Here is a 24,479-nt window from a genome sequence, read left to right as displayed (position 1 = left end):
CTACTTTATATGCAAGAAATATCAGATTTGGTCTTTATCGACCGGACCTGAGAGTTCGCTTGAGATCCACTACTTGTAGCTAGAGTCCAGCACAAGTAAACAAAAAGGATCCATGGATATGATATATTATTATATACATACACCACACACATATATGATGCTTATGGGACAAGAGAGGTAAGTGAAGGGCAGGGGCGGAAAATGATGTTCTTCATACACTCCCAATTCCTGTCGAGATGATACTCGTTAGAGGCTATATTTAGTGAGCGGGCAGTGAGATTGATTAGGTTAAACTTGTTCGCAGGGACCTTGATAACTTATATTTAGTGACTCCTCCAAACACATATCACCCACCAAACGGTTTTAAATGCAGGCGGACTTTTGATACGTAACATAATTATGTCTTGAAAACAAAGCCAGGGATGGCCTAGGTGGCTTGCTGTTGGCGCCACCGATGAGGGGCTGCCCATATATATGCACAGGGAGAGTGGATTCCAGAGGAGGGGCAGGGGATTCAGATCGTGTGTATCATGAGGGACAGAATGGAAAGGCTGGTGATTCTTCCTTTCTCCGTGGGGTGCATGTCGGAGGCGAGCGTAGCGGTAGGGGTCCCGCAGCCAAGAAAATCAAGGCCGGCCGCAACAAGTAAGTACATGTTGGTTTAATGAATGCGTAATTTCAGGGGACACGTTTGCCTAATTAGAACATGATGAGCAGAGGAGGAGTGCGAGGGCGAGGAAGGCGGCAAGAACTCGAGCGGGATGGTTGTTGTTCCCAAGTCCAACGTGTCCGCGGGATTAAACAAGCTGATGAAGGGTTTCAAGAGCTTGTCTCAAATGTTTGGTGAGCCGTTCATTCCACTCGGCCGCATTCCATACCATACCATGCGCATTCTGACGTCTGTCTATACTTGAATCTGTGCAGGAGAGAAAGAGGATGAGCTGGAAGAAGACGGAGAAGGAGGAGGAGGAGGAGGAGGAGGAGACGACGAAGAAGAAGAGATGCAAATCGGGGGTCCAACAGATGTGCAGCACGTGACCCACATCGGTTGGGATGGGCACGCTATCACTACTGCCAATCCGCCCCTCCCCATGAGCCGATGGGACCTGCTTTCTCTCTCCCTCCACCAATGAACTCTGTACTTAAACCCTCCCTTTCTTCTTTGCCACCCCGTTCCTCCCTTCTCTCCGCCGTGTGTCTCTCCTGTAATGTAATGTATGTTCCCATGCTCATATTGGAAACAAATTATTTGCTTTCTTCTTTTACGAAATTAATTTCATCCTAACTTTATTCCCACACGAGTGCAAATCGGAATACTTCCTCCCTTGTTCTGGCTAATAGTAGTGATATAGAAACAAAATACAAATTACATAGACATGCCTTGGCAATTGAATGTACAGTGTACACGCGAATCACTTGAAATAGTATGGAAGGTTCAATACGTATAGGAGGAAATAGGCCCAAATAACACCGGAAATGCCGCCGAAGAAGAAGCCGCCGGTGAAGTTGGCCCACCCGTCGGCCGTTTGCAGGGGATCAGGCTGCTTGGAGCGGCCGGTCAGGGTCAGGGAAGGGGCGACTGAAGGCTCTCCTTCCTTGAAGGAGGCGATGCCGTAGATGGTGAGGCAGATGCTGAGGATGACCACGAGGCCGCCGGCGGCCAGAGACCCCGCCCCTCCCGCGTACGGTGTGTTCCTCAACGGCCCCGCCTTCACGAAGGGACCGACCAGCAGGAAGCCGTGCGCCAGCCCCACCTCCACCCCTCTCAGCAGAGGGCTCACTGCCGTCCTGTAAGCAGGAAGGTTGGACAGATACCAGGCGATGAGGGGGCTGGAAGTCACCGGAGTCTCGAGGCTTCCGATGAAAGGGTCACCATTGATGGGCTGAACCACCTGGTAAGTGGTCGTACCCAGCACACCCTGCAACTCATTCACACGGAATATAAGAAGATACGAACTAAAGAGAACAAGGGTGGTGCAAGTCATAAGAAGAAGGAAGAGAAGAAAACCTTATCGTCGGATTGGGCGGCCTTGACTCTGAATCTGAAGGTTCGGAAGGGAAGAGGCCTGAGGGGAGAAGAAGCAGAGAGGCCCTTGGGGGTGAAGCAGGACTTGAGCTGGCTCGCCATTGTGCAACTGGTGGCCATGGTTGAGAGCACTTGCGATGCGTGAGAGGATCCCACCCTCAACAAATAATCCAGTCAGTCTCCGCCCTTGGAGCCTGTGGCTCTTGTGCCCCGCTTCCCTCCCTCCCCATTGGTCATTTCATATCCTTCCTTATCCTTTTATCCCCTTATCCGTCGCTTTCTCCTTATGCATTGGCCCACTAATTCTTTTGGACTTTGTCTTGGCCCAGTAATCCCAAGCCCACTCCCATCTTCTCAACCGTATCGTAACTGGTTTGATAAGCAAATGCCATGGAGACATGCAAGTATCTTTCGAGTGCGCAGCTTAGTTTTTGTTTTTCAGAACTAATTTTACTTTGTTATATAAAAAGCGTGAAAATACTTGTTAATATATTTTTATATCCCAGTGTAAGATCACAACCCGCAGCAACACCACCCCAGCACACCAATACTCCAATAGCAATGAAAGACGAATTCCCGTATTTGTTTTTTTTTCACTCCCAGGGCTGATTCAAACGGAACTCACTCAGTTTAAGGCCAGAGGGCATTTTAAGGGGACTAAGAGAAGAGATAGAGGCCGAACGCAAGAGCAAAACGTGGAAACAAAAAAAAAAAAATTAGAGAGGGAGGGGAAAAGAAGAATTACTGAGGGGTTTTAAGAAAGAAATGTCAGCACCGAAAAATCCTAATCACAAGAGAGTACAAGTAGGATAAACGTGTTAGTACCTTCGATCTTTAATATAAAAGCTAGTTGACTAATTTGAATAGATTATGAAATTTATTTAAGTTAGTTATTTATAATAAATAAGTATTATATTTTTTAAAATATTCTTACTAATCAAGTGTATTGGCTAGAACTATCATTATTACAAGGATTATCTTGAACAAAAATAAATAAATAAATATAAGAAATAAAGTGGATTGGGGTCTTATATTTAGGATCAAAATAAAAATCAAACGAGCTCTTATATTAAGGATTGAAAGTAATATTATTTTTTAAATTAGAATTTGTGGTTACATGATGTTTAGTTGTTTTGAGACATTCGACGATTATTTTTCTTTTTTGCGATCATACACGAGGAGCAAAACAGGTAACAATAAACAGCCACCATCACCAGAATTGCACTTTCATTTGGCTGGGAGATCTAATAGCGAGCTTCACTATCTTTCCTAAAGACTCGTGAATACAAGTTTCGCCTTTCTCCAAGATAAAAGAATCATAAGCAGAATAAGTGGAGGCCCTTGAATGCACCCAGCAGTGGGTAATATAAATACATTTTTTCTCAAAACAAATTTGGAGGTGGACTTTAAAATGCTCAGCACCATACGAGATATTGTTAATAAAATCTATTCAATAATTATCCAGTGGATCTCAGATTAAACACTGATCAAGCTAAATCGATAATGTGGCTTCTCTCCTCTACCTGTGGACGACACCGTTTCGCTCTAAAATGGAGCCCCTCATGCCAGCATGCCTTTCCTCTCCAATACCCACTTGCCACTTTTAGAGTAATATTTTAGGAGCACCTAGTATTCTCAAACAATTTTTGACACACTTATCAACCCGAAGTATTTTTTAAGGAGCACCCACCTCGTATTGTAATATAAACCTCATCATTTTAAAGCAAGGAAAGAAAGCTATTGAATCAGTCCAAGGAGAAAGAAAGGATAGCCGTTGAAAGGACGGGCTCATGGTATTATATAATAAATACAACAGAATCAAATGAATGCCTGCCCATGTACATTACCCAAAAAAAAAAAACAAGAATAAATAAAATTAGGCATGTAGTATTAAATTCTTTAATTAAAATATAATATGTAGATAAATCCTTTTACGAGGGAAAAAAATAAAAATATCTACATATTATATTCTTAATAAAGAACCTAACAACAAATACTGAATAAATTGCATCTAATTCATGTATTTAAAGAGTTAGCTCATTGCACTGTTTGGCATGACAATTAGCAACAAAAGCAATGCCAGTATTCTTCCAAACAATACAGTGGAAGCTGATGATATATTGTGGGCACCCACGACATATACTTTTCCAGACGTTTCGTCCTTCACCTTAATGCCGGAAGAGCCTAAAGAAACAATATTACAGAGTCAATTGATCAGTCCAAAAAATTAGTAGTGGAATGTTAAGTTAATGAGTGCTATAATGAATAAAGCACGATTGGCAGCACTTATGAATGGACAGATGCTATGCAAATAAATGTCTGCTTTCATCAAGAGTACACAATGACACAAGCTTGACAGAATTTGATTATTATTAATGTTATTCAATAATCATACAACAGAAATTATAAAAGACCAATTGAAACTCACAGTTGAATTCAGTCCATCCAATAGTCATATTTTCAAGATCATATACGACTAGTCTGTTCGATAGCACCAAATCTGCAATTGGAAACAGTTCAAAAGTTCCAGCTCTATCATGATTTAAATTTAAAACAAGCATCACCGGAGGCATGCATATATAAATTTCAACCCACGCACTTGCGCACATAGAAAAAACAGTGCAGCATTTAACTGCTTCCATCAACGGAGAGTAAATGGACAAACCACTAAACTGTACCTCCAAGAAGAGTCATATCCTTTCCATTTTTAGTTTTCGCCGCACTTTTCTGCCAGCCAACACACCACTCGCTGTCCTGGGGGACAACAGTTAAGATCACATCAAGAAATGAAACACCATTTTCTTTTCGTATCAATACCAAATTTATCAAAAATGAATAGTTCAAAGGGCCCTTTAAACACATTAATAGTCAACATCAACTAGAAGATATTTAGATGGAATCAAATGAAAAAAAGAATAAAGTGAAAAGAGTATATTTATGGATAAAAAGTTACACTTCTATACACTTGTTTCCCTTGCGCCTGTTTTTAAATATTAAAAACAGATAAAACTATTGAATAAATGATATTACATGGATATAATAGATATCACAATTTTTTTTTTCCAATTGTGATTTCTTTTCTATCGTTCAGTCAGCCTATCATTTAGCTTTCGCATAAAGGTAAGCTTGTCATTTGAGAATCCAGAGGTTACAATGCTGTTCAAACAATAAGGCTTGGTGCATATACAGTGAATGATCAAATTCCCACTTACTTTAGTCTTGAATAAGTAGTCGTGAGGATAAGCCGTCAGAGTTAAGTTCTCAAAATGAAACTTGACCACTGGAAATCCATCATCAACACTGCAAAAGAATACAATGGACAAGAAGTTAAGGTCTGCATAAGTCAAAGAAAACTGCACTAATTGCCTCCATGAACAGATAAAATTGACCTCTCCAAATGCTATTTAATCGATGTAATGCGATCTGCCTGAAGTCCTGTCAGGCAGGACTAAGGAAAATACTTGCTTTATTCTGTCATCGTAATTTTCCATTTTAGATTCTTTGTAAAAGTGGAACAGATACTTCTTGTCAACCTAATCATATGTGAAATTACTTGTTGGGTAAAATGCAATTCACCCAACAGCTCCCTTCCAGAGCAGCAGACAAAGGACGCAAGTAAAATAAGAAAGACCATAAAAAGTGCCAAGGGGAAAGACAGTAGATATCAGCAATGCCTATTAACCTAATAAATGATCTTCGGCTTTTGTTAAGTAACAAAACCCAGAGATATCATTTCTTTTTGCACTACGTAAAGAACCTAATAAATGATTCTCTGGCCAATAAGTTCTTTCACTAAATGAATATGCTCAAGTCCGCATTTTAAGATCCCCCGGGGGGGGGTCTGTTATCCTAAGTGAACCTACTGCATAATGCCACATTTGTTTTGTTGGTAATACCTGATTGTTACAGAATCCTATGTTACTAATACTTCAGAAGATATCTATAAATCAAAATCTTATATCACCATAACACATGACTAAACAGTCAAAAGAGTTGTGACTAGGGCCCCTGTTAATTTATGTATCTTGCTTGGTTAGTAGAACTAATAATAACAAATTAAACCCAAAAAAAAAAAAGAAATCTCTTGCTAATGTTGTCTACAAAAGACATTATTCGTATTAATGAGAAATGCAAAAATTTAGTCTCCACATGCGAAGAGAAAGGAAGCGACAAAAGAATGAAGATCGTACTTTCCTGAATACTCAAAACATGTAAATTGATTGTCCACAAGAAGCAACTTCAATCCAGACTGCCCCGCCATAATCTATGATGAAGAACAATCACCATCATAAGTATTCAAGTAAATGCATGCAATTTAATCAATCATTACAAACACATTTACCTTGTCTATTAGTTGTTCATAAACTGTTTCAGGAAGATAAGCCAAGGTTGTGCCACTATCTATTACAGTTGCCATGTCATCTCCAAAATCCAGTATGCCTGAGGAAAGCTGTAGAAATTCCTTATTGACTTCAATATCCTTCAAGACTGCATTGTAGTGTGCCCTATAATAGTTAAATAGACGGCAGTTATGGCAATTTCAAATCCAACACCTTATGAGAACCTGAAAGAATGAAGAAACTTCTACAAGCAATTGAAAGCTTTTATGAGTCAGGGACCTCAGAATGAGCCTACCTTTTTTTTTTTCAAGAAAAAAGAAGGCCTTAACAGGGAAAAAAATGGGAGAAAGGTATCTTCCCCTTTGTTGCCTAGAGGACTCACTCGCCCTTTTAGTTGATAAAAGAAGAAAAAATAATAATAAAGAAAGGAAGGAAGGACGTATGATAAAATAATAGAGAAAGACAGAGTTGTATTTCCATTCAGACATTTCAAAATCTACAGTACAAAAAATAACTGCGGATGAATAGAATAAAAGAGTTTTATTCTTTCAGCATGCCGAATGCATAAAATGTTATCCTTTCCAATTAACAGGCTTGATTGCTTCATTTTCTGAATCACAAAAAAGACAGTTTCAAAGTAACAAGATGGAGGCTAAAAGAATAAAACCTTCCAAACATCTTTTACTTGACTTCCAATCAGTATTTAGGCTATACAATATGCAAATATTTCAGTATAATCATTACTGGCAATTTTAGTATTGGATAACTTCAAAGTTTATACTTGCATTTAAAATGCCATACAAGGCCTTGAGCTAAAGTTGTCAAAAAATAAAGAATGTAAGGTGCATTGGAACTGAAATTTCATTCTCCTTAAGTCAAAATGGTAGTGGTATTATCTATTGACTGAAAAAACGGTAGTGGCATCATCATCAAATAAATACCATCATATTGTCGAGAATTACCATAATCAGTTAGCAACATATTGATCAAATTTACAAGAAACATCATGGCGTGGAAACAAAAACTAAGATGATGAACATACTGTCCAGAAAGCAATGGAGTTGTGTTGAATTTCGGCTCCATCACTTCCCCTATAGAAAAAATTCCACCTCCACGAATACTGTCGAGGCAGTGTGAAAATATTTTTTTCACCTTTCCGGATGCAGCAAGTTGTGAAAGCACGGATGAATTTGCTTGTCCAAAACCTATAATTCCGTCGAGGGCTTCATCAGATGATGAACCTAAGCCCCCAGATTGTTTAGCTCCACACCTATCCACAAGAGAATACTTTAGGAAACACACAAAAAAAAAATGCATTGAGATGCAATGTTAACAATCTTTTTATGTTTTTCCAAATTTCCTTCTCTGCCGAAGAAGCAAAATATTTATAAATAAAAAATAAATACTGAAACTCCCAACCTAACTTTTGTTATGAAGCAATGAACATCTAGGACAAAGAATTCCCAAAAAATAATACAAAATTACATGCTAAATTTAAGGGTGAAAATACCCCAAGAAAAAGCCACAAAATTGCAACAGAAAAATTCACTGAACACAAACAATTTAGCCAAAGGACAACGAAAAATTATTTCACATCCAAGAACAGTTCTCTTATGAGAAGCAAGAATCCTGCCATAAACTCAACAGCATTGCCAGCAGACTAAATTAAAGCCAGAAAACTGCTTTCAGTCGTTAGATGTCAACATTATATGACTACAGAAATAAAATACTATAAATTATTCTCACCCAAAAATTACACCACTATTTGCCGGTTCACTATGAAGGTTATCATTGACTTCATCAAATACAAGATCATCCTTCACAAAGTATCCCGAAGTTGTGCCTCCATCTCCATAAGTTATACTATATAGGCAGGACTTTTGAGGCTTGCAATCAGAGACTTGATTGTCGTAAGTGGATTTGCAAAAGTCTCCATCACAATAAACTGGTTTTGAAGAATTGGAGGTCTTTGAGTCATATAGTGTTAGCTCTATCTGTAATGTAAACAGTTATGCAGTGAGAAGTACATCAGTAAGGGGCCGATATAACTTTTTTTATCTCCCTTAAGTCTGAACCGATATGCATAAAATTTCATACGACTATATTTCTGGTGGAGATTAAAGAGACAGTGGAAGAAGAGTAGATTGGTACACACCCCAAGATCACTCTTCTTGGGGCACTCCGTGCATTCAATGCAGTTTACCCATAGAAGGTCACTTCCTGTATCAACTTGCACATAGTAGTCCTTTTGGGGAGACCCAATCCCGACTTTTGTATAATATAGCCTAAACAAATTAGCCATTAGCATCTACTCCAACATAATCACAAATTTCTAACAGGGGGCAGTAATAACCGCACTAGAACAGCCTCCAGATTTCAGATCCAGAAAAATAGAAAATAGTAATGGAAAAAAAGTGCAATCAGCCAGACAAGCACATAAGGTGTGGAGTGCCTCGATGACATCGTCTTATATCCTCACTTTTATCCAACTCCAGACATAAGTACTCTAGTACTTGAATTATTAAAAAAAAAAAGGGCAAAGAAAACCAGGTATAATTGTTGTCCAAGTTCCATTATGAAAGTCCATTGTATAGACCACATTAGACAATCATCTGACTATATTTAGTGAAATAAATCACTTTGGTCGAATAGAAGGAGAAGGGGGCCGGTTGTCCATCATAAGCAAATAATCAAATGGCTGGAAAACAAGAAATGCAAGAGGGGTTATATCTCAGCCTGAGGCTGAGCCCTGAGTATTGAGAAAACCACAACAATTACTTGTTCAACGTTGAAAATTGACCCGAGGAAACAAAATCACAAAAAAAACGACACATTTGCGAGCCCAGGGAATTGGAAAAGAAGCAGCAGGAAAGTGGAAACGAACCCAGTTTCAGAAGGAAGGCCATTGCCGCCAAGGCTGAGATCAACCGCAGAAAGGAATCTACCGCGACGACGATCATCATGAGCTTTGAATGCACTTAAACTCCTGTGACGACCTTTGAATTTATGCACCACCGGAAACGATAAATTTCCGTAAGCAACCCGATAAAGGTCCAAAAATAATATGCCTACCACAACCAATCCTCTGAGATCCATTTTCGTGAGCTGCAAACGAATTCTACCCTGCTGTTGCTTCGAGCGGGAGCAATGTCAGAAATCACCACCAACAGCTAATAATAACAATAAAAAAATGAAGAAGAAGAACAAGAGACAAAACAGGAAAGGAAAAAGTGATCGAACGACTGGAGTAGAATTCAAATATTCAATCTAAAATGTCATTCTTGTAATAGTATGAGGCTAGAAATCCAATGCCGACCCTAATGAAAGAAAGGTCGGAAAATGGGAAGGGAGGAAGAAGAGAGGGAAGGGAAACATGCAAAAAATGAGGCTGGTCGGTAGCAGATACCAAGAGGGGGAGGATATCCCGACTTCAACGCCAAATGCCACGTTCTCAAATTTAGCATGCACTCTTCTTTTGCCCAAAAAAAAAAAAGGACAATATTTTGATATCTCTGTTTATTATTTTTTTCAAAATAATATTTTAGTAACTACACATATTAAAAGTTTTATTAAATAATAATTCTAGCTAATATACATAATTAGAAAAGATATTCTAGGAAGATAACACTTATTTATAACAAATAACTAATTTAATTAATTTTCTTAATCTCCTCAAATTAGTTAACTTGGGCTTATACTACTTCCGGTCCTAATTATAAGAGCTAGTTGACTAATTTGAGGAGATTAAGAAAATAATTTAAATTAGTTATTTGTAATAAATACATATTGTCTTTCCTAAAATATCCTTACTAATCAAGTGTGTTGGCTAAAACTACTATTATTAGAAGGACTATCTTAGAAAAAAAATACATAAATATTAGAGACAAAGTGGATTGGGGTTTTATATTTAGGATCAAAATAAAAGTTAAATAAAATCTTATATTAAAGACCAGAGGTAGTATTAAGGTTTAGAGGTATTAATATTTACCAGAAAAAATGACAAAAAAAGCTAAAAATTACTAAATAATAAATAAAAAATTCTAACAAAAAATTATATTATTTGTAAATTATTTACAAATTTAAAATTGTTAATATTAAATAAAGTGTAGTCACCTGATTTAAAATTTAGTAATTTTTAGTTTTTTGTTGTTATTTTCTCTATTTGGCATGCACTCTTGACCTTACGTTTTGTTTTTTTGGGTTTAATTGCCAAATTGATTGTTTTTTGGCCCAGGTGTCCCCATCTCTCTGTTCTCTTCTCCTGTCTTTCTCGACTTTTTATTCACCTCTCGCCCGCCACTTCGATTTGAATTCGCTGCAATACCTGGCTTTATTATTGGAGAGAATTTCCCCAAAAAAAAACCTTTAAATTTTAAAATTGTAAATCAGTTTTATTTAATATATTTTAATAGCAATTGATAACATTTAAAAAGTAAATGATAATATATTTTTATAATCATACTTGATTTGAGATTTTAAAATTTTAGAAGTATTTTTTGGAGATTTTTCCTTATTATTAAGGGAAGAATTACAATGAGGTCCCAATAAAAAAAATAATTACTAAAAAGTTTCAATAACAACTTTTGTCTGTAATGACAAGTTCAGAATAAAAAATAATAACTTTTAAAATTTATTTTGTAATTATTTTTCTTCTTTAAGATCTCATTATAATTCTACCTATTACTAAGTGCCGAGCACATGGATGGGAAAAATACGCCATGAATATAAATAAGTTTTTTGGCACAAAATCTGAAATCACTTAATTTTTTTATAGCAAAATCACATAAATATAAAAAAAGAACTAAATAACTAATTGGAAAGATTAAAAAACGAGCTAAATTGGTTATCTGTTCAAAATATGTATTGGTTTTCTTAAAATATCTTCCTCAATCATGTGTATTGGATGATTAAAATTATCCTCTGATAAAAAATTCTTACAATCAATACGGATATTTTAAAAAAACATATTAGACAAAGTGAATTGAAATATTATATTTAGAATAAAATTGAACCCTTAACTAGTTAGTTTTAATATATTTTTTTTACATAAAATGAATCTCTTAACCTACTCTTAACCCCATTTTCATTTATTGATTTATTCCACTTTCCACTGTCATCTCAAAATAATATATGCAGCACCCAATTTTATACATAGCCTTTGTAACTTCCACTACCCCTCATCTGTTAAAATATACCTTTCCTTGTGTCTTATCTTGGATCTCTGAAAGAGATTAAAGAGGTGTTTTAGAACACCTAAAAATGCTTTTTACAAAAAAAAATAAATCATAAATCAAGATAAATTTTTTCATATATTTATTTTGTATACTATAAAATTATTTTTAAAACCATGGTTTAATTTCTATCTAAACATTCTCTAAAAAAATAGTGTTTTGGAGCAGTGTGAATATAAATTATAATTAGGAAAAGAAAATAATAATAAAAAAATCAAATTTCAAAATAATAAACAAGTAATTTTATAAAAATGTCAGTATTAACTATTTGTCATTTTAAAATTAAATGGGTATTTTTTGTGATTTTTTCTTAGAAAAACACAGAAGTTAACATGCGTGCGGGGTAATATAAAGTTACATACAAAATTGTTTTATCTTTGTCATTTATTTAGTTTTTATTGTAATTTACTTTCTTAACACCTTTGTTCAATTCGGTCGCTCTCACTCGATATGAGAGTTGAAATTAGAAGAGTTTTTTTGGGGGCAAAAGACAAATAGAAAGATAAAAAGAAAGGGGGAAAATATTGTTTAGACCCACCAGAGTAGCCAGGAGTCACTTCCCCTGGCAGTGTGAGTAGAAATGCGATTATGCACTGAGGAAAGAAATAGCAAATGCGACAACCAGAGGAGTATCACCCACACAACTTGCTAATTAGGCACTTACTATTAAACAAAAAGTTAGCTTACACCAACTGTGAACTAGTGATGGGATCGCAAGTTAACTGATGATTTCAGAAAATATCAACTAGGCGGTTAACATGATGCCACAGGTAAAATAAAGTGAATTATTTCACCTTATTAATTTTAGGGTATCAGTCGCTCTTTCAAAATATATATATTTTGAATTAAAATAGAAAAAATCATTAAAAAACACTAAAATTGAAAAATTGCACACAAAACCCATACCAATATTATGATAGGTTCTTATTTATAATTTTTCTATTTCAACAACCTTTTTTTTGTGATTTTCCCATTAAAATAGGCGAGGCACACGCCATCGTTTTGTGGGCTTTTTTTTTTAAAAAAAAAAAACCTCACCAATTTTTATGTTTAATGCTATTTGAAGCACCCGTTAGATTTCGGCCACATTACGTTAAAGAAAAAACAATATTAAAAAACTCAAATTAAAAATTTTATTATGAAAAGCTTGTAAAATTTTTAACTCGGCTCAACGATGATAAATTGATAACTGATTCACCCTTGTAAGGATTTGTTCGGCGAAGAACGGGCTGGAAATTTCCCAGAAAACCAGGAGATATTTAAAAACTAGAGGGGCAAAAATGTTCAAAGGGAGGATAGTAGAATTGAAAGCAAATGAGTGGGCTGTGTTGGTTCTGAAAAGACGAGAAGACGGGGGCAGCCCTGGCATTTGTGATAGGGAGTGCAAAGGAGAGGGGCAACGACGTCTTTTGGGGAAATGAAGCGGAAATAGAAATAGCCGACGCCAGCAGCCACAGAGAGAGCAGAGCAGGAAAGGTGGATTTCTTCTCCAGCGAGCTAGCTAGCGTGATCAAAATCAAAATGGCTGTATTGAACCTCAATCTCTGTCTTCCTCCTAAGCATCCCGTGAGTGGGGTTGCCTCTTGCGTCTCGTCTCCTCTGCATACCCTGGTCATGCCCCGCGCCCCTCGCCTCCCTCGTGTTGCTTCCCCTCTTCCTCTCACCGTTCGCGCCAGCTTCGATACCGCTTCCGCTACCGTGGGCCAGGTCACCGAGGTTACCAAGGACACCTTCTGGCCCATTGTTCGTTCCGCCGGTGATAAGACCGTCGTCCTTGACATGTATACTCAATGGTACTTCTTCCTCTTTCCTTTCCTCGTCTTGCAATTACCTGCCCCTTCCCTCTCCATTTATGTATTCCTCCCATCTCGACTGTGATAATTTTGGGTTGGAGCTGCTTATTTTATTTGGGATGTCCAGCATGCTTTTGATTAATTGTTGACGACTTGATGTGCAAGGGTTTCCCTTGCTTAGTATCCTGGTAATCCTTTTACGCATCTTTGGTTATTCTGATTCTGACGTCCTTGTATACGCCCTCAATGTATATCCGTCCGCACCACCCTTGCTAAATACTGAGTGGATAATTGGGAGGTTTTGCTATTGAATTCGCAGGTGTGGTCCTTGCAAAGTTATGGCTCCCAAATATCAAGAATTGTCCGAGAAGTATCTTGATGTTGTCTTTTTGAAACTTGATTGCAACCAAGAAAACAAGGTGAGCATGTTAAATGAATCTGTTGTCTTCCTGGGCTTTTTTTTATGATTGTCATGATATATATTTGATGGTTAACTGGTTGCTGGCAGCCCTTGGCAAAAGAGCTTGGAATCAGAGTGGTTCCAACTTTTAAAATTCTCAAGGACAGCAAGGTTGTAAAAGAAGTCACTGGGGCCAAATTTGACGATTTAGTCTTTGCCATCGAGAGTGTTAGATCGAGCTAAAATATCTATCTGTAAAAATATGATAGTGAGTATTCATACAATTGTAAGTTGAAGGGAAGCTTAAGAAACCTATCCTAATTCACAGGAAGTGATGCGGTTAGTATTCATGCTGTTTTAACCTCATCCCAGTTCACAGGGAGTGATAATTAACGCTGCCCATTCTTCCCTAGTTAAGAACTGCTCATAATGATATGTCATGGCGTACTTCTTATTTGCTATTGAGAATTCTGATTCTGGTTTTGTGTATCTAAAGAGATTCGTAATTAATCACCACTGCCTACGATATCGATCCAAAATTTCTGCATCCAAACGTCGCGTGAGGTTCCTTTTTTTGTGTGATTGAGAGCTGAAATTTTTGAGAGTCCCATCTCATTCATTTTTTTTGGTCCCATCTCATGCCTTAATGGCTATAGTCTTTCATCCGTTAACATATAATACAATTCACTTGATGTTGTGGCCAGCACAGAGCCAGGTCTAGGGGAGTTGCGGTAGTGGTTAATTAAAAAAATTATAGTTTTATGGTCTATTGTTTGGTTAAGTTATTTCATCTAAAATGTTTAAATGGTGCATTATTTGGGTAAGTTATCTGATCTCATCTAAAAAATTTCAAATGGGTGAAATGATACCAACTCAACCAAGTAAAGATAATTTCTTGCTGTCAGTACCTACAATTTCACTGCTTATAGATGAGGACGCAGGTCCATGTCTATTCAATACCCGTGCAACTGAAAAATAGGAAATACACGAAAAATGTCATCACCGTAACATTTTAGTGATTTCATGAGCACTTCACAATATTATTTTGGAAGGGAAAAATATGTTTGACGAAGGATGAAAGATTAGAGCATCAATGTGTAAAAATGTTTACTTACGAGGCACAATAAACTATCTTATTCTCATGGCCAAAAACCAATTAAAAAAAATATTTTATTCGATAATGAGTAGTTTGACAAAGCCTTCACAATTTACTGGCAACGAGACAGCGATAATGCATTGGAGGTAATATTCTCATTTGATTCATTAATTCATTACTAGTTTTAACAACTTCAATCGGCAAACCAACCCCAAATCACCATGCAGCTACACAATTTAACATCACTTGCTCGGGTTAAGTAGGAGGCTTGAATGCATTGCACATTTGTTGATCATTTCATTCTTCTCTTTACATTATTTGTATCATCTAATAATAATAACGAAAGGTAATAAAGAACTTTACGAACACTCCTTTCACAAATGAAGTATACCAGCTGCGTGCCAACAAATGCTAAATGACAAGGTGACACGGGCCTGAGAGAGGATAAAGTACTTCAGGAAAACCCTGTCTGTTTTTTTTTGTTGCCCCCCTCCTTCCAAAGAAATGCATATACTCCTAATCCGGAACCCGCAATTTTTATAACCTTACGAATCTGGGAGCCCAAACACACTGTTAACTCGGAAGCCCTAGAGGAGGGTCGTAACTAGTAATCGGCTTCGTCTTCCTCGGGACTTCATTTCAAAAATCGGCAGTGAGGGTGCAAGGGCGCAGCGTTAAGTGAACGACAAGATGCTGGCCTCCGCTGGGAATGGGATTCTGCGCTCCTGTCGTCTTACTCCAAGACCTAAACCTAAGCCTTTCGTCCCTCGTCCTTTCCTCCAAATAACTACTAAATCCAAATCCACCCCCGTCACCCCTCGCATGTCCTCCAATTTCGACCCCACTCCGACGCCGGCTGCCGACCGCTTAATCTCGGTGGTCTCTTACACCCTCCCATTCTTCAATTCCCTACACTATGGCCGCTACCTCTTCCTTCAGTTCCCTAACCTGGGCCTTCTCTTCGATCCCATCCTTCCCCTTGTCGCCCTCTACAGGTCCATCCCTTACTCCAGCTTCGTCGCCTTCTTCGCTCTCTACCTGGGCGTTGTCAGAAACCCTTCCTTCAGCCGCTATGTCAGGTTCAACTCCATGCAAGCCGTCACCCTTGACGTCCTCTTGGTGCTGCCCCTATTGCTTCAGAGGATTTTCACCCCCGGTCGCACCGGACTCGGCCTCCGCCTAATGGTTTGGGCCCATAATGTCCTCTTCCTTTTCACTCTCGTGTGCTTCCTTTACAGCGTCGCATCCTGTGTGTTGGGCCGCACCCCGCACCTCCCCTTTGTTGCCGACGCTGCTTCCAGACAAATCTGATTCTCATCTGTTTGGTATGCCCTTCTGGAAATGAACGTTTCCGCGTTATTCCGCGTTCCCTCTTTCCTATTTCAATCACAAATTCACGATGTTCTGGGATTGAGATTACATTCAATATCATGTATGTTATGCTAGTTGTTCACAATTACGCCTTGGCGTCGAATATGGGTACAGAATCTAAAGATTGCATGCCATTGTTTCCGGTGTGACTGGCGAAAAGTAGTTTAAATCGATAACTTTGTTTTATTACTTATACTAAAATATTTATATTTCTATTTTCTGTGTCTATATGCTGAATTTCTTTTATAAGACATTATAACTCATGTGACAGCGAACAAGCAAATAGCAAAGGCTGGTGTCGTAATGATACATTAATCCAAAAGAATATATGGCTGATGATGAAGAGGTGAACAGGTCCGAGTCTTGCCACAAGTCATTTTATCTTCCCCAGTCCCGGGCTAACTACATTCTCAATCGTATATCTTGGTCACGGGCTAGATTTAAATTTGTATTAAAGCAGGTTCGATGATCAACCAAATCACAGCTGCTCCAAAAGCAGATGACAACGCGTCAATGATAATACACCAAATAAGCATTCAACCATTTTGAGCCAAATCCCTCTACAGCAAGAACAGCTGCTCCAAGTAGATAGTCAACAAGGAAACATCTCTAATTTAAAAGCTATCTTTCACCATCAAGCTCAATTAGCTACTTCGAAGCATGCCTAACAGGAAAAAGAACCCGACAGTGAAGGAATTTCAGAGTCCGCCAACATTCATGCCAAGTCTTGCTAGTACCGATCATAGCGCCTGGCAAGAAATGATAATTGGTGAGTAACGAGCAAACATTATAACGTTTTCCTTTTTTTTTTTTTTGGGGGGGGGGGCACCATAACGGAGTTTCAACAGTAAATATTTCCCTAATTTGTCTGTGCTTGCAAGACACATGCAAGCGTCGATCAAATCATGTATTGAGAAGGCCAAAATAAGAAAGCAAGAGGAAACAATAAGTCGAGGGGTGCGAAAAGGAGTATCCCATATACCTGTGCCGATCATGGTCTCTTGATCGTGAGCGTGACCTCCGGCGGCTTCTTGACTCGTAAGAGCGGGAACGACTAGAGTCTCTATCTCGATCCCTATCATATCCACGATCGCGGTCATAATATCTATCACGATCTCTGCTCCTGCGGTCATGGTCTCTCCCCCTCTCACGACTATCCCCACGCTCCCTATCCCTGCTTGGCTCCCTGTCACGGTCCCTACTACGTTCTTTATATCTTAGTAAATTGAATGAATGCAAATATTTCTTAATAGAAAGATTTTGGCAGCTCATAAACACACACGCCTATATATAAACTTGCACCTTTGGTGCAAAAGAAATTACCTCCTGTCATCGTACCGGTCAATCTTGCGGGCCTTGTTCCTTTCCTCCTGAACCAGAAATTAATACATTCTTAGCGGGTTGATGTAGCAGAAAAAAGCAAGAATAGCATGATTTACATACTCAGCAGACTAAATACCTAAAACATTAACCCCTACTATGCCAAGCCAATCCCACCATTTCAATTTATAAATTTCATTTTAATTTTCAGGATTTGAGAGCCTTCCTCACTCCCTTTCTTATAACATTTTTATTTTGGAATAATCGGAAACCGCCCGCAGATTCAACTGGAGAAAATGTCCGACCATGAAATGGAAATTCGCGAACAGCCATCCCCCCACCCCAAAAAGGTTTTAAAAAAAAAAGGGAAATACACCCCCCAAAAAAAAGTCTTCATAACACAGTAACCCTACAGCTTAGCCAAAAGTAGTCCACATTAAAAGAGACAAATTTGCCACGAAGCAGGATCATCACTGGTCAGAAATGTAATTATCATCTAACTGGACTCTACACACTTAAAGGCTTACTTATCAACAAAGGACTCTGCATAGTTGAATGATAATCTCTGTCTAGGATATCCACAAAATTATATAAAACATGGAGAATCTGAAATAGTGGATAAATCAAGAGCACCAGCATGAATCATTGCTTATTTTCATTGGCGGTAACTTTCAATACATTAAATAGCCATATAAGCGCACTATCTGCGTGTTTAACTATGAATTAACCAGAAATTCATATTAAAATATCAACAACCTCTTGTAACATTGTAAACCCAAAATCCTGTGCGCCTAACATTGAGAACAACTATCGATTTAAAAAACAAAAGCAGACAGCAACATGACCCACTGTTTTCGGACAATTGTGAAAACAAATTTCAACAAACAAATCCATATAAGAATCCACAGTTTTAGAATTTAAATAAATTCCATAAGATCAGAAATATATGATAAAGATCTTACTTGAAGTTCTGCCAACTTCTCACGAATCTGCATATATCCCAAATGAAGTTTTCCTCCGAAATGATCAGCTAAACGGCGATCACTGTGAATAAAATTGCAGATCAAAATGTTCACATAAAAAAAGGCGAAAGTTTTATGATGCCATAGAGAAATACAAGATTTCCCATAAATTTCACAGATGAGTATAGCATGATCTACAAGCATAAAACAGAAAAGACGCACATTCTTTAGCTGCAAAAGTTATCCTCGTAAAACTGGCACAAGAGCCTGCTGGGGACAAGGAGGTAATACTAACGGGTCAAAAGCTGAAGCGCTTAAAACCCCAAATACTAACTCTATATCTCCTTAGGAAAGTTTTAAGATAGAGAAGAAAGGGAAAAGGTGGTACAGTATTCAAATTTTACCTGTCATACACACTCAAAAAAGCCCCACAAATGTTGCAAACACGTAGCTTCTGATCAGTCTGAATTGTTAAATGAGAAAAAGAAAAAAAGTTACTACATGATAAATAAAACACACAACAAGATGCAGCTTGAATACAAGGAACTACTTGGCACTTTTTTCCATTTACACTGTTTGAAAAAGGTGTATTGCTGTGCCTGTGACTTCTACAAATATATTATATTGCAGAAGGATGTTTTAGTTTCAGTCTCAAGTTATTTACATAGAAGCAAAAGCTTAAGCAAATTAAGGACTAAAGGGGTGTCTGGTATTAGAGAAAAGTGCTTTTAAAAGGCGCTTTTTCACAAAAATCGAAGCAAACTCTTCCACATATTTACTTCATATGCTATAAAATCACTTTTAAAACCATGGTTTGGTTTTGAAATTAAAAAAATTGAATCAACAAAATGACAAAGACAAAGAAACATCAACTCACAATTCGCACATCTGCTGCAGTATATTTTGAAGCATCCAATACTGGCTCCTGCCTAGCAGGAAGCTGAGACAAAAAAATCAGATCATAATGTAAGTAAAAAAAATGAAATGAAACATGGATAGTAGACTTACCCCTTGTTTGAATGGAAAGAAAATATGGGAGCAAAGAAAATCAAGAGAAAATGGAGGGGAAACCAACTTCTTCCCTGTTTGGCTGATGAGCGAAAATTGAGACGAAGGAAAGATAGTGGAGAAAATGAGTTGTGGGCCAACCACATTTTCCTTCAGAATGGGAATGGAGGAAGTTATTCGATATGATTTTGGCTTGAAGTTCTTTTTCCCCAAAAAAAATCTGAAATTTTTTTATAATTACTTTTAGGTTGAATAACCTAACAGAATAGAAATACAGATTACGTTTATAGGCCAAGGGATGACAAACTCAATGGTAAGCATGTTGCTTCATCCCAAGTAACACCCACTTTCAGCATCGTCTTTGTATAAAATATATATATATACCAAATTATTTGATTTTAAAACATGAAAACATGAAAATATATTTTTCTACCATATAGTTTGGTTTTAAAAAAAAAAAAAGAGTTAATGAGGTTATTTTTAATATGATCTTTGCCTTCAATATTTTATTTTGATAATGACATAAGACATGATATATGACATAAGAGTATTATAGTCATTTGCCTTCAATATTTTATTTTGATAATGACATGAGACATGATATATGACATAAGAGTATCATCGCCATTGTAATATTTGCTTTTTCTTTCCTCTATGTTTTCTCCTGCCTATCCAAACACAAGTATAACATTATCTCTCCAATTTTCCCTTCTCTGCATTTTCTCACCTCCCATTCTCTTTCCTCCTAACTTTTCTCCCATCCAAACATACCATTAGATTCCAAAATATCAACATGGATACAATCAATTCAATAAGATGCCAATAACTTAAATAAATCCACAGAAATTTAAGCCGAATGAAAGACCTTCTTAAGCGCTTCAGCCTCTTCCAATGCTTTCTGTGCCTCATCAACCATTCCTTGTTCACCTATTCAACAAACATAGAAATTAAAGCCAACTCAATCTAGCAAATAGGCTAATAGAAAAGAGAAAGCAGGCATTTGATCATATTTTAGGACTGCATAACATCAACAACGGGAATACGTTTCAAGTTATCCTTGTTTGTTGAAGTGCAAGAAACATTAAATTACATTAATATTTACACAGCTGCCAATATGATTTACAAAGACACAATTTCCAAACTTTTTTAGCGAGGATATACTAAGCTGATTGTCAAAGTGTGAGATGTACTTGATGTTGGATGAAATGCCAGAAGATATGACAGTTGCAATTGCAAGACTACGTCTGGATGAAAAGGGATTTCAGTGGCATCAAGCCCATTAGATTTCTTGGGAGAATTACTGAATTGAGCAATTATCAAGAAAAGGTTTGGACTGGCATACAAGGATCAAATGGAAGAACATGCACAATTGAAACAAAGAGCAAGTGTCAGTGAGTATATCTAGATGCATTTCATGACTTATCATGCACGCTGAAGGATTCAATCACCGTTAGGAAACATTTGAGATGCAAGTCATGGGAAAAAGCTAAGAAGTGGCATAGGTAGTTAAATTTTTTGTTTGGAATAAGCATAGGTGGTTAACTTTAGTTGAATGGTGGTAATACCACTTCCTTCCATGAAGCTATTCAGCAACACCCTATGACATACGCTATCATCCCAAGTCTCTCATGCATATCCCTTCTTTCTTCAATGAAAGCTGTGGATTTCTCTTTTAAAGCAAAGGAGGAAATGGTCACTACCATCAAGCATAATTTGAATAGAGCTACTAATCGCAAACTAACAGAAGAAAGAAAGATAGTTACTGTTGGAAGTGGGCCTTCACTATTAAGCCCAAAGCAGTTCTTTGTTTCTAGTTTGACTAAGTAACAGCTACTTAGGGTTAATTATCTTTATTATCATTATTCCGTGATTTTAGGGATCATAGAATTATTCTGTTTCCTTTATTATGTTTTCCGTATTGTATCCTAGGAAGATCTCAGATGATTCTGTGAGATCTCCTCTCCTCTCCTATAAGTATAGTGCTCTGTACAGTAAATAAAATATATCATTCAGCGCACTATATTCTTCAGTTACGACTCAAAGGCGTCCCTCAACAAATTGGCCAGCTGAACCTAAAATGAACAAAATAATCTACATAGAAAGGTGGTATAAGAAAAAATGGAAGAACCTTAACTGAAGTAAAATCCAGCAGCCGGATTTACCTGATGACGAGGCCACATGGGTTCAGCTTCATAGTTTTCAAAGAATGTACCCTAATTTTTTTTTAATAATAATAATCTTTGAGGTCAAGGGTTTTTCAGACGAGGGAGCATGGTTAGACATAAGAATGGGGTAAAGAGAAGTAGTCAAGTATATTAATTGTTAGTTAAGTCTGTTAGTTGTTGTTGACATGTCAATTGTTAAAGGAATAAATCAGCCATAGTTCTTAACTAACTAGCCCTTACTAAGGTGCGCGACAGACAAAGGAAATCAGTCATGATAGTCAGAAGTTAGAATTCTGACTCACCCCCCCCCCCAAAAAAAAAAAATCCTACCTTTTGTTCTCTTTTCACCTCTCACATTCACGAGGCATGCGGAGAGCATGCACTAGCTCATTAAAACTCTATCTAGGATCAAGAAAAGTTTAATTTAGTAACAGCAGTAAGTGGCTCACCAAGATCCTCCGCCTTCTTCAACTTCTCATTTATCATCTCCTGTGTGCGAGGATCAGGAGTGACAACAGGAATGGGCGCCAGTGGAGGCGGGTTCGAGAGAGGTTGAGGTAATGATGCCCTATCTTTGTTAAAAGCATCCAGAAGAAGCATGGCCTGTTTGCAAATTGAAAGAATTCTTAGCATGCTAATCAAATGCATATCTATTTGGTAGATCTAACGACATTCATGGGCCAAGGAGGGAGGACAGGTTACAGCATTGATAGACAATAATTATATTCATATTAATGTTCAGCGCTAAAACTGACCTGTTTGTCTGCTCTTTTCGTTCTAAGTTCTTCTACAACCTCTAGAGCTCGAATCTTGAGATCTGTCTTGCCTTCAAGATCTACAAAACCGAAATTATTTCACCCAGGTGAAAAACTAATAAATGCTCCAGAGTCACCATTTAAGACGTGCATCAAATTAAAAACAATATCACCAACAACCATACGTATACTATAAAAGCCATTGTTGTCCCTTGTTGAATTGAAGAACAAAAGGTACAATTTGAGCAAGAAAAGCAACAGCCATATAGACAGATGCCAACATAAATTTAAAGGGTAGAAAAGCAAGATCATCTAAAAGAAAGCCCGCCTAACAAAGCAATTGAAATAGAAATATAGAATATTACCATAATCATCAGCTTCTTTTAACTTCTCTTTGATTTGTTTTGACAATTCAAGTACCTCAGGCGTCTGCATATTTTAAACCGAATGATTTATTTAAACTTACAGCCCAGCACCACTGAGCCAATGAACAATGACTGAGAAGTCACCTGAGTAACATCAGAGACTGAAATTGCAACTGCAGCTTTTGCATCCTCATCCTCAAGGCGCTTCAAAGCCCTACCGATTTTCCTATCACACTCACCAATGAGTTTATCTATAACATCCTCTAACTCTCTGTCATAATTATCAATGCCTTTTGCTTTTGCTTCTCCATATCTAGAATGAATTAAGAAATAAGAAATATCTAGAAACGTGAATCAAAACACGCCAGCTGCATATCACTCTTATAACATGCCATAATAAATTTGCTGATGTATGAAATAGCACTTGGCTGCGGTGCAGTCTTACCGGAGTTTTCTTTTCTAGTGAATAATAGAAAGGTTTCACGCCCAGTAAAAAAATTTAAAATAAGGCCAGGACACTCCAACGAACCATGCTTGAACGAGGGCGGCAATAAGTAACCGGTAAAATGCCTTAACTAAAAAAATGTATTAGGCAAGAAGAAACACCTAAGTATGCAAACGTCACATAGGAGTTAAAGGATACTCCTTTCTCAACTGCAGAGAATGCACCTTCGGACACGGGCCCATGTCCATTTTCTGAAAGAAAGTCAATAAAACTCAGTAGCAAAAAGAATGAGAAACAGAGAGGTCGAGACAGGGTAGAGCATACAAAAATAAAGGAACATGGTAGAAGCACATAAATTCTAGCCTAAGAAGACAGTAGGTGCAAAAAAGAATTTTTGGGGAAAAAACAAGGATAGGCTACATATAATTGCCCAAATCACCAAAATTTTATGGAAAGCAGCCAAAGCAAAGCGTGTAAAAAATGTTAATTACCGTTAGCTGGAAGAGTTCGTGAGGACAGAGTCCGACCAAGTATAGACGGCAGACGTCCCGATCATAGTACTTACGATTAATCTCTCTTACATCTCCGTTTCGATTAGCTCCCATCAACACGTCCAGCTGCTTCCTAATGGCGTCCATGTTTCCCGGCCACTAACGAGAAAACCCTGAAGCCTTCGATATTAGGGTTCTAAACACAACCACTATTCCCCGACTTCCCTCTCCCTACTCATTATGTTTTTCATTTTTCCATCTGCGCCCCTCTTCGCTCCACCTGTTTTTATTTTTTCACCAAAAAAAAGAAAAAGAAAAAGAATAAATAATCGTATTTTTCCCGTTACCCCTTGGGGTTTCCAGTCTGCTGTAAAATAAATATGTTCAAATCTATTTCCTGCGGCAACTCCTCTTTGGTTTAGGGTTTCCAGGCACCTCTTTTCACATTAAATGTTTTTCTTGGCAAATTCATAAATATTTTTATGAAAAATTTTCAAAATAGCATTAATTATTACTTTTTTTTGCCAACAGCATTAATTATTATTTTATCAATTATTACTTTTAAACATGAATTTAAAAAGAAAAAAATGGCAAATAAAGACCCTCTATATATGAAATTGTAATTTGGGGCTTTTAATTTGAAAAATAACAAATAAATATCTGATCTCATGTTGTAAGTATAAAATTTTGGTGAAATGTCTAAAATGTCTC

The 24,479-nt window shown here is 37.4% G+C and overlaps 6 protein-coding genes across 10 annotated transcripts; 3 read left to right on the top strand and 3 right to left on the bottom strand.

Annotated features, from left to right (window-relative positions):
• The first annotated feature begins 142 nt into the window (after window positions 1-142).
• Window positions 143-1,285, top strand: LOC114727995 (CRIB domain-containing protein RIC4). 2 transcript variants are annotated; one of them, XM_028914796.1, is made up of 3 exons: window positions 143-645; window positions 721-843; window positions 925-1,285. In XM_028914796.1, exons 1-3 carry the CDS (start codon window positions 531-533, stop codon window positions 1,131-1,133), a joined length of 447 nt encoding a protein of 148 aa, XP_028770629.1. In that variant the 5' UTR covers window positions 143-530; the 3' UTR covers window positions 1,134-1,285. The 2 variants fall into 2 exon arrangements, with proteins under 2 accessions (XP_028770629.1, XP_028770628.1); XM_028914795.1 differs by having other exon boundaries at window positions 718-843.
• Window positions 1,286-1,304: 19 nt separating this feature from the next.
• On the bottom strand, window positions 1,305-2,247 carry LOC114727992 (photosystem I reaction center subunit XI, chloroplastic). Its single transcript, XM_028914793.1, has 2 exons — window positions 2,009-2,247; window positions 1,305-1,919 (listed from the first exon to the last, which is right to left on the bottom strand). The coding sequence occupies exons 1-2, from the start codon at window positions 2,144-2,146 to the stop codon at window positions 1,413-1,415; spliced, it is 645 nt and encodes a 214-aa protein (XP_028770626.1). The 5' UTR covers window positions 2,147-2,247; the 3' UTR covers window positions 1,305-1,412.
• Window positions 2,248-3,958: 1,711 nt separating this feature from the next.
• LOC114727990 (aspartic proteinase-like protein 2) lies at window positions 3,959-9,644 on the bottom strand. Of its 2 annotated transcripts, none has more exons than XM_028914788.1 (10): window positions 9,251-9,644; window positions 8,522-8,651; window positions 8,113-8,360; window positions 7,409-7,636; window positions 6,369-6,531; window positions 6,217-6,290; window positions 5,239-5,326; window positions 4,705-4,780; window positions 4,455-4,526; window positions 3,959-4,210 (listed from the first exon to the last, which is right to left on the bottom strand). In XM_028914788.1, the coding sequence occupies exons 1-10, from the start codon at window positions 9,460-9,462 to the stop codon at window positions 4,059-4,061; spliced, it is 1,443 nt and encodes a 480-aa protein (XP_028770621.1). In that variant the 5' UTR covers window positions 9,463-9,644; the 3' UTR covers window positions 3,959-4,058. The 2 variants fall into 2 exon arrangements, with proteins under 2 accessions (XP_028770621.1, XP_028770622.1); XM_028914789.1 differs by having other exon boundaries at window positions 6,217-6,275.
• A 61-nt stretch (window positions 9,645-9,705) lies between these two features.
• LOC114727984 (thioredoxin F-type, chloroplastic) lies at window positions 9,706-14,279 on the top strand. The gene is made up of 4 exons (XM_028914781.1): window positions 9,706-9,757; window positions 12,940-13,390; window positions 13,710-13,809; window positions 13,899-14,279. The coding sequence occupies exons 1-4, from the start codon at window positions 9,706-9,708 to the stop codon at window positions 14,031-14,033; spliced, it is 738 nt and encodes a 245-aa protein (XP_028770614.1). The 3' UTR covers window positions 14,034-14,279.
• Window positions 14,280-15,156: 877 nt separating this feature from the next.
• LOC114727994 (protein TIC 20-II, chloroplastic) lies at window positions 15,157-16,450 on the top strand. Its single transcript, XM_028914794.1, has one exon. It carries the CDS (start codon window positions 15,577-15,579, stop codon window positions 16,195-16,197), a length of 621 nt encoding a protein of 206 aa, XP_028770627.1. The 5' UTR covers window positions 15,157-15,576; the 3' UTR covers window positions 16,198-16,450.
• Window positions 16,451-16,561: 111 nt separating this feature from the next.
• On the bottom strand, window positions 16,562-24,019 carry LOC114727991 (putative RNA-binding protein Luc7-like 2). 3 transcript variants are annotated; one of them, XM_028914790.1, is made up of 13 exons: window positions 23,769-24,019; window positions 23,476-23,528; window positions 22,977-23,145; window positions 22,833-22,896; window positions 22,468-22,547; window positions 22,162-22,315; window positions 20,413-20,474; window positions 19,417-19,479; window positions 18,944-19,002; window positions 18,540-18,621; window positions 17,581-17,627; window positions 17,240-17,458; window positions 16,562-17,006 (listed from the first exon to the last, which is right to left on the bottom strand). In XM_028914790.1, exons 1-13 carry the CDS (start codon window positions 23,913-23,915, stop codon window positions 16,988-16,990), a joined length of 1,218 nt encoding a protein of 405 aa, XP_028770623.1. In that variant the 5' UTR covers window positions 23,916-24,019; the 3' UTR covers window positions 16,562-16,987. The 3 variants fall into 3 exon arrangements, with proteins under 3 accessions (XP_028770623.1, XP_028770625.1, XP_028770624.1); XM_028914792.1 differs by having other exon boundaries at window positions 17,240-17,443; XM_028914791.1 differs by having other exon boundaries at window positions 17,240-17,455; window positions 23,769-24,018.
• Between the last annotated feature and the right edge of the window lie 460 nt (window positions 24,020-24,479).

The sequence above is a fragment of the Neltuma alba genome, unplaced genomic scaffold (assembly GCF_004799145.2).
Source record: "Neltuma alba isolate B1F8T4 unplaced genomic scaffold, ASM479914v2 tig00012516_pilon, whole genome shotgun sequence".
Classification (NCBI taxonomy): Eukaryota; Viridiplantae; Streptophyta; class Magnoliopsida; order Fabales; family Fabaceae; genus Neltuma; species Neltuma alba.
The sequence above is the reverse complement of the archived record's forward strand: the minus strand, read 5'-3'. Positions and strand labels throughout refer to the sequence as shown.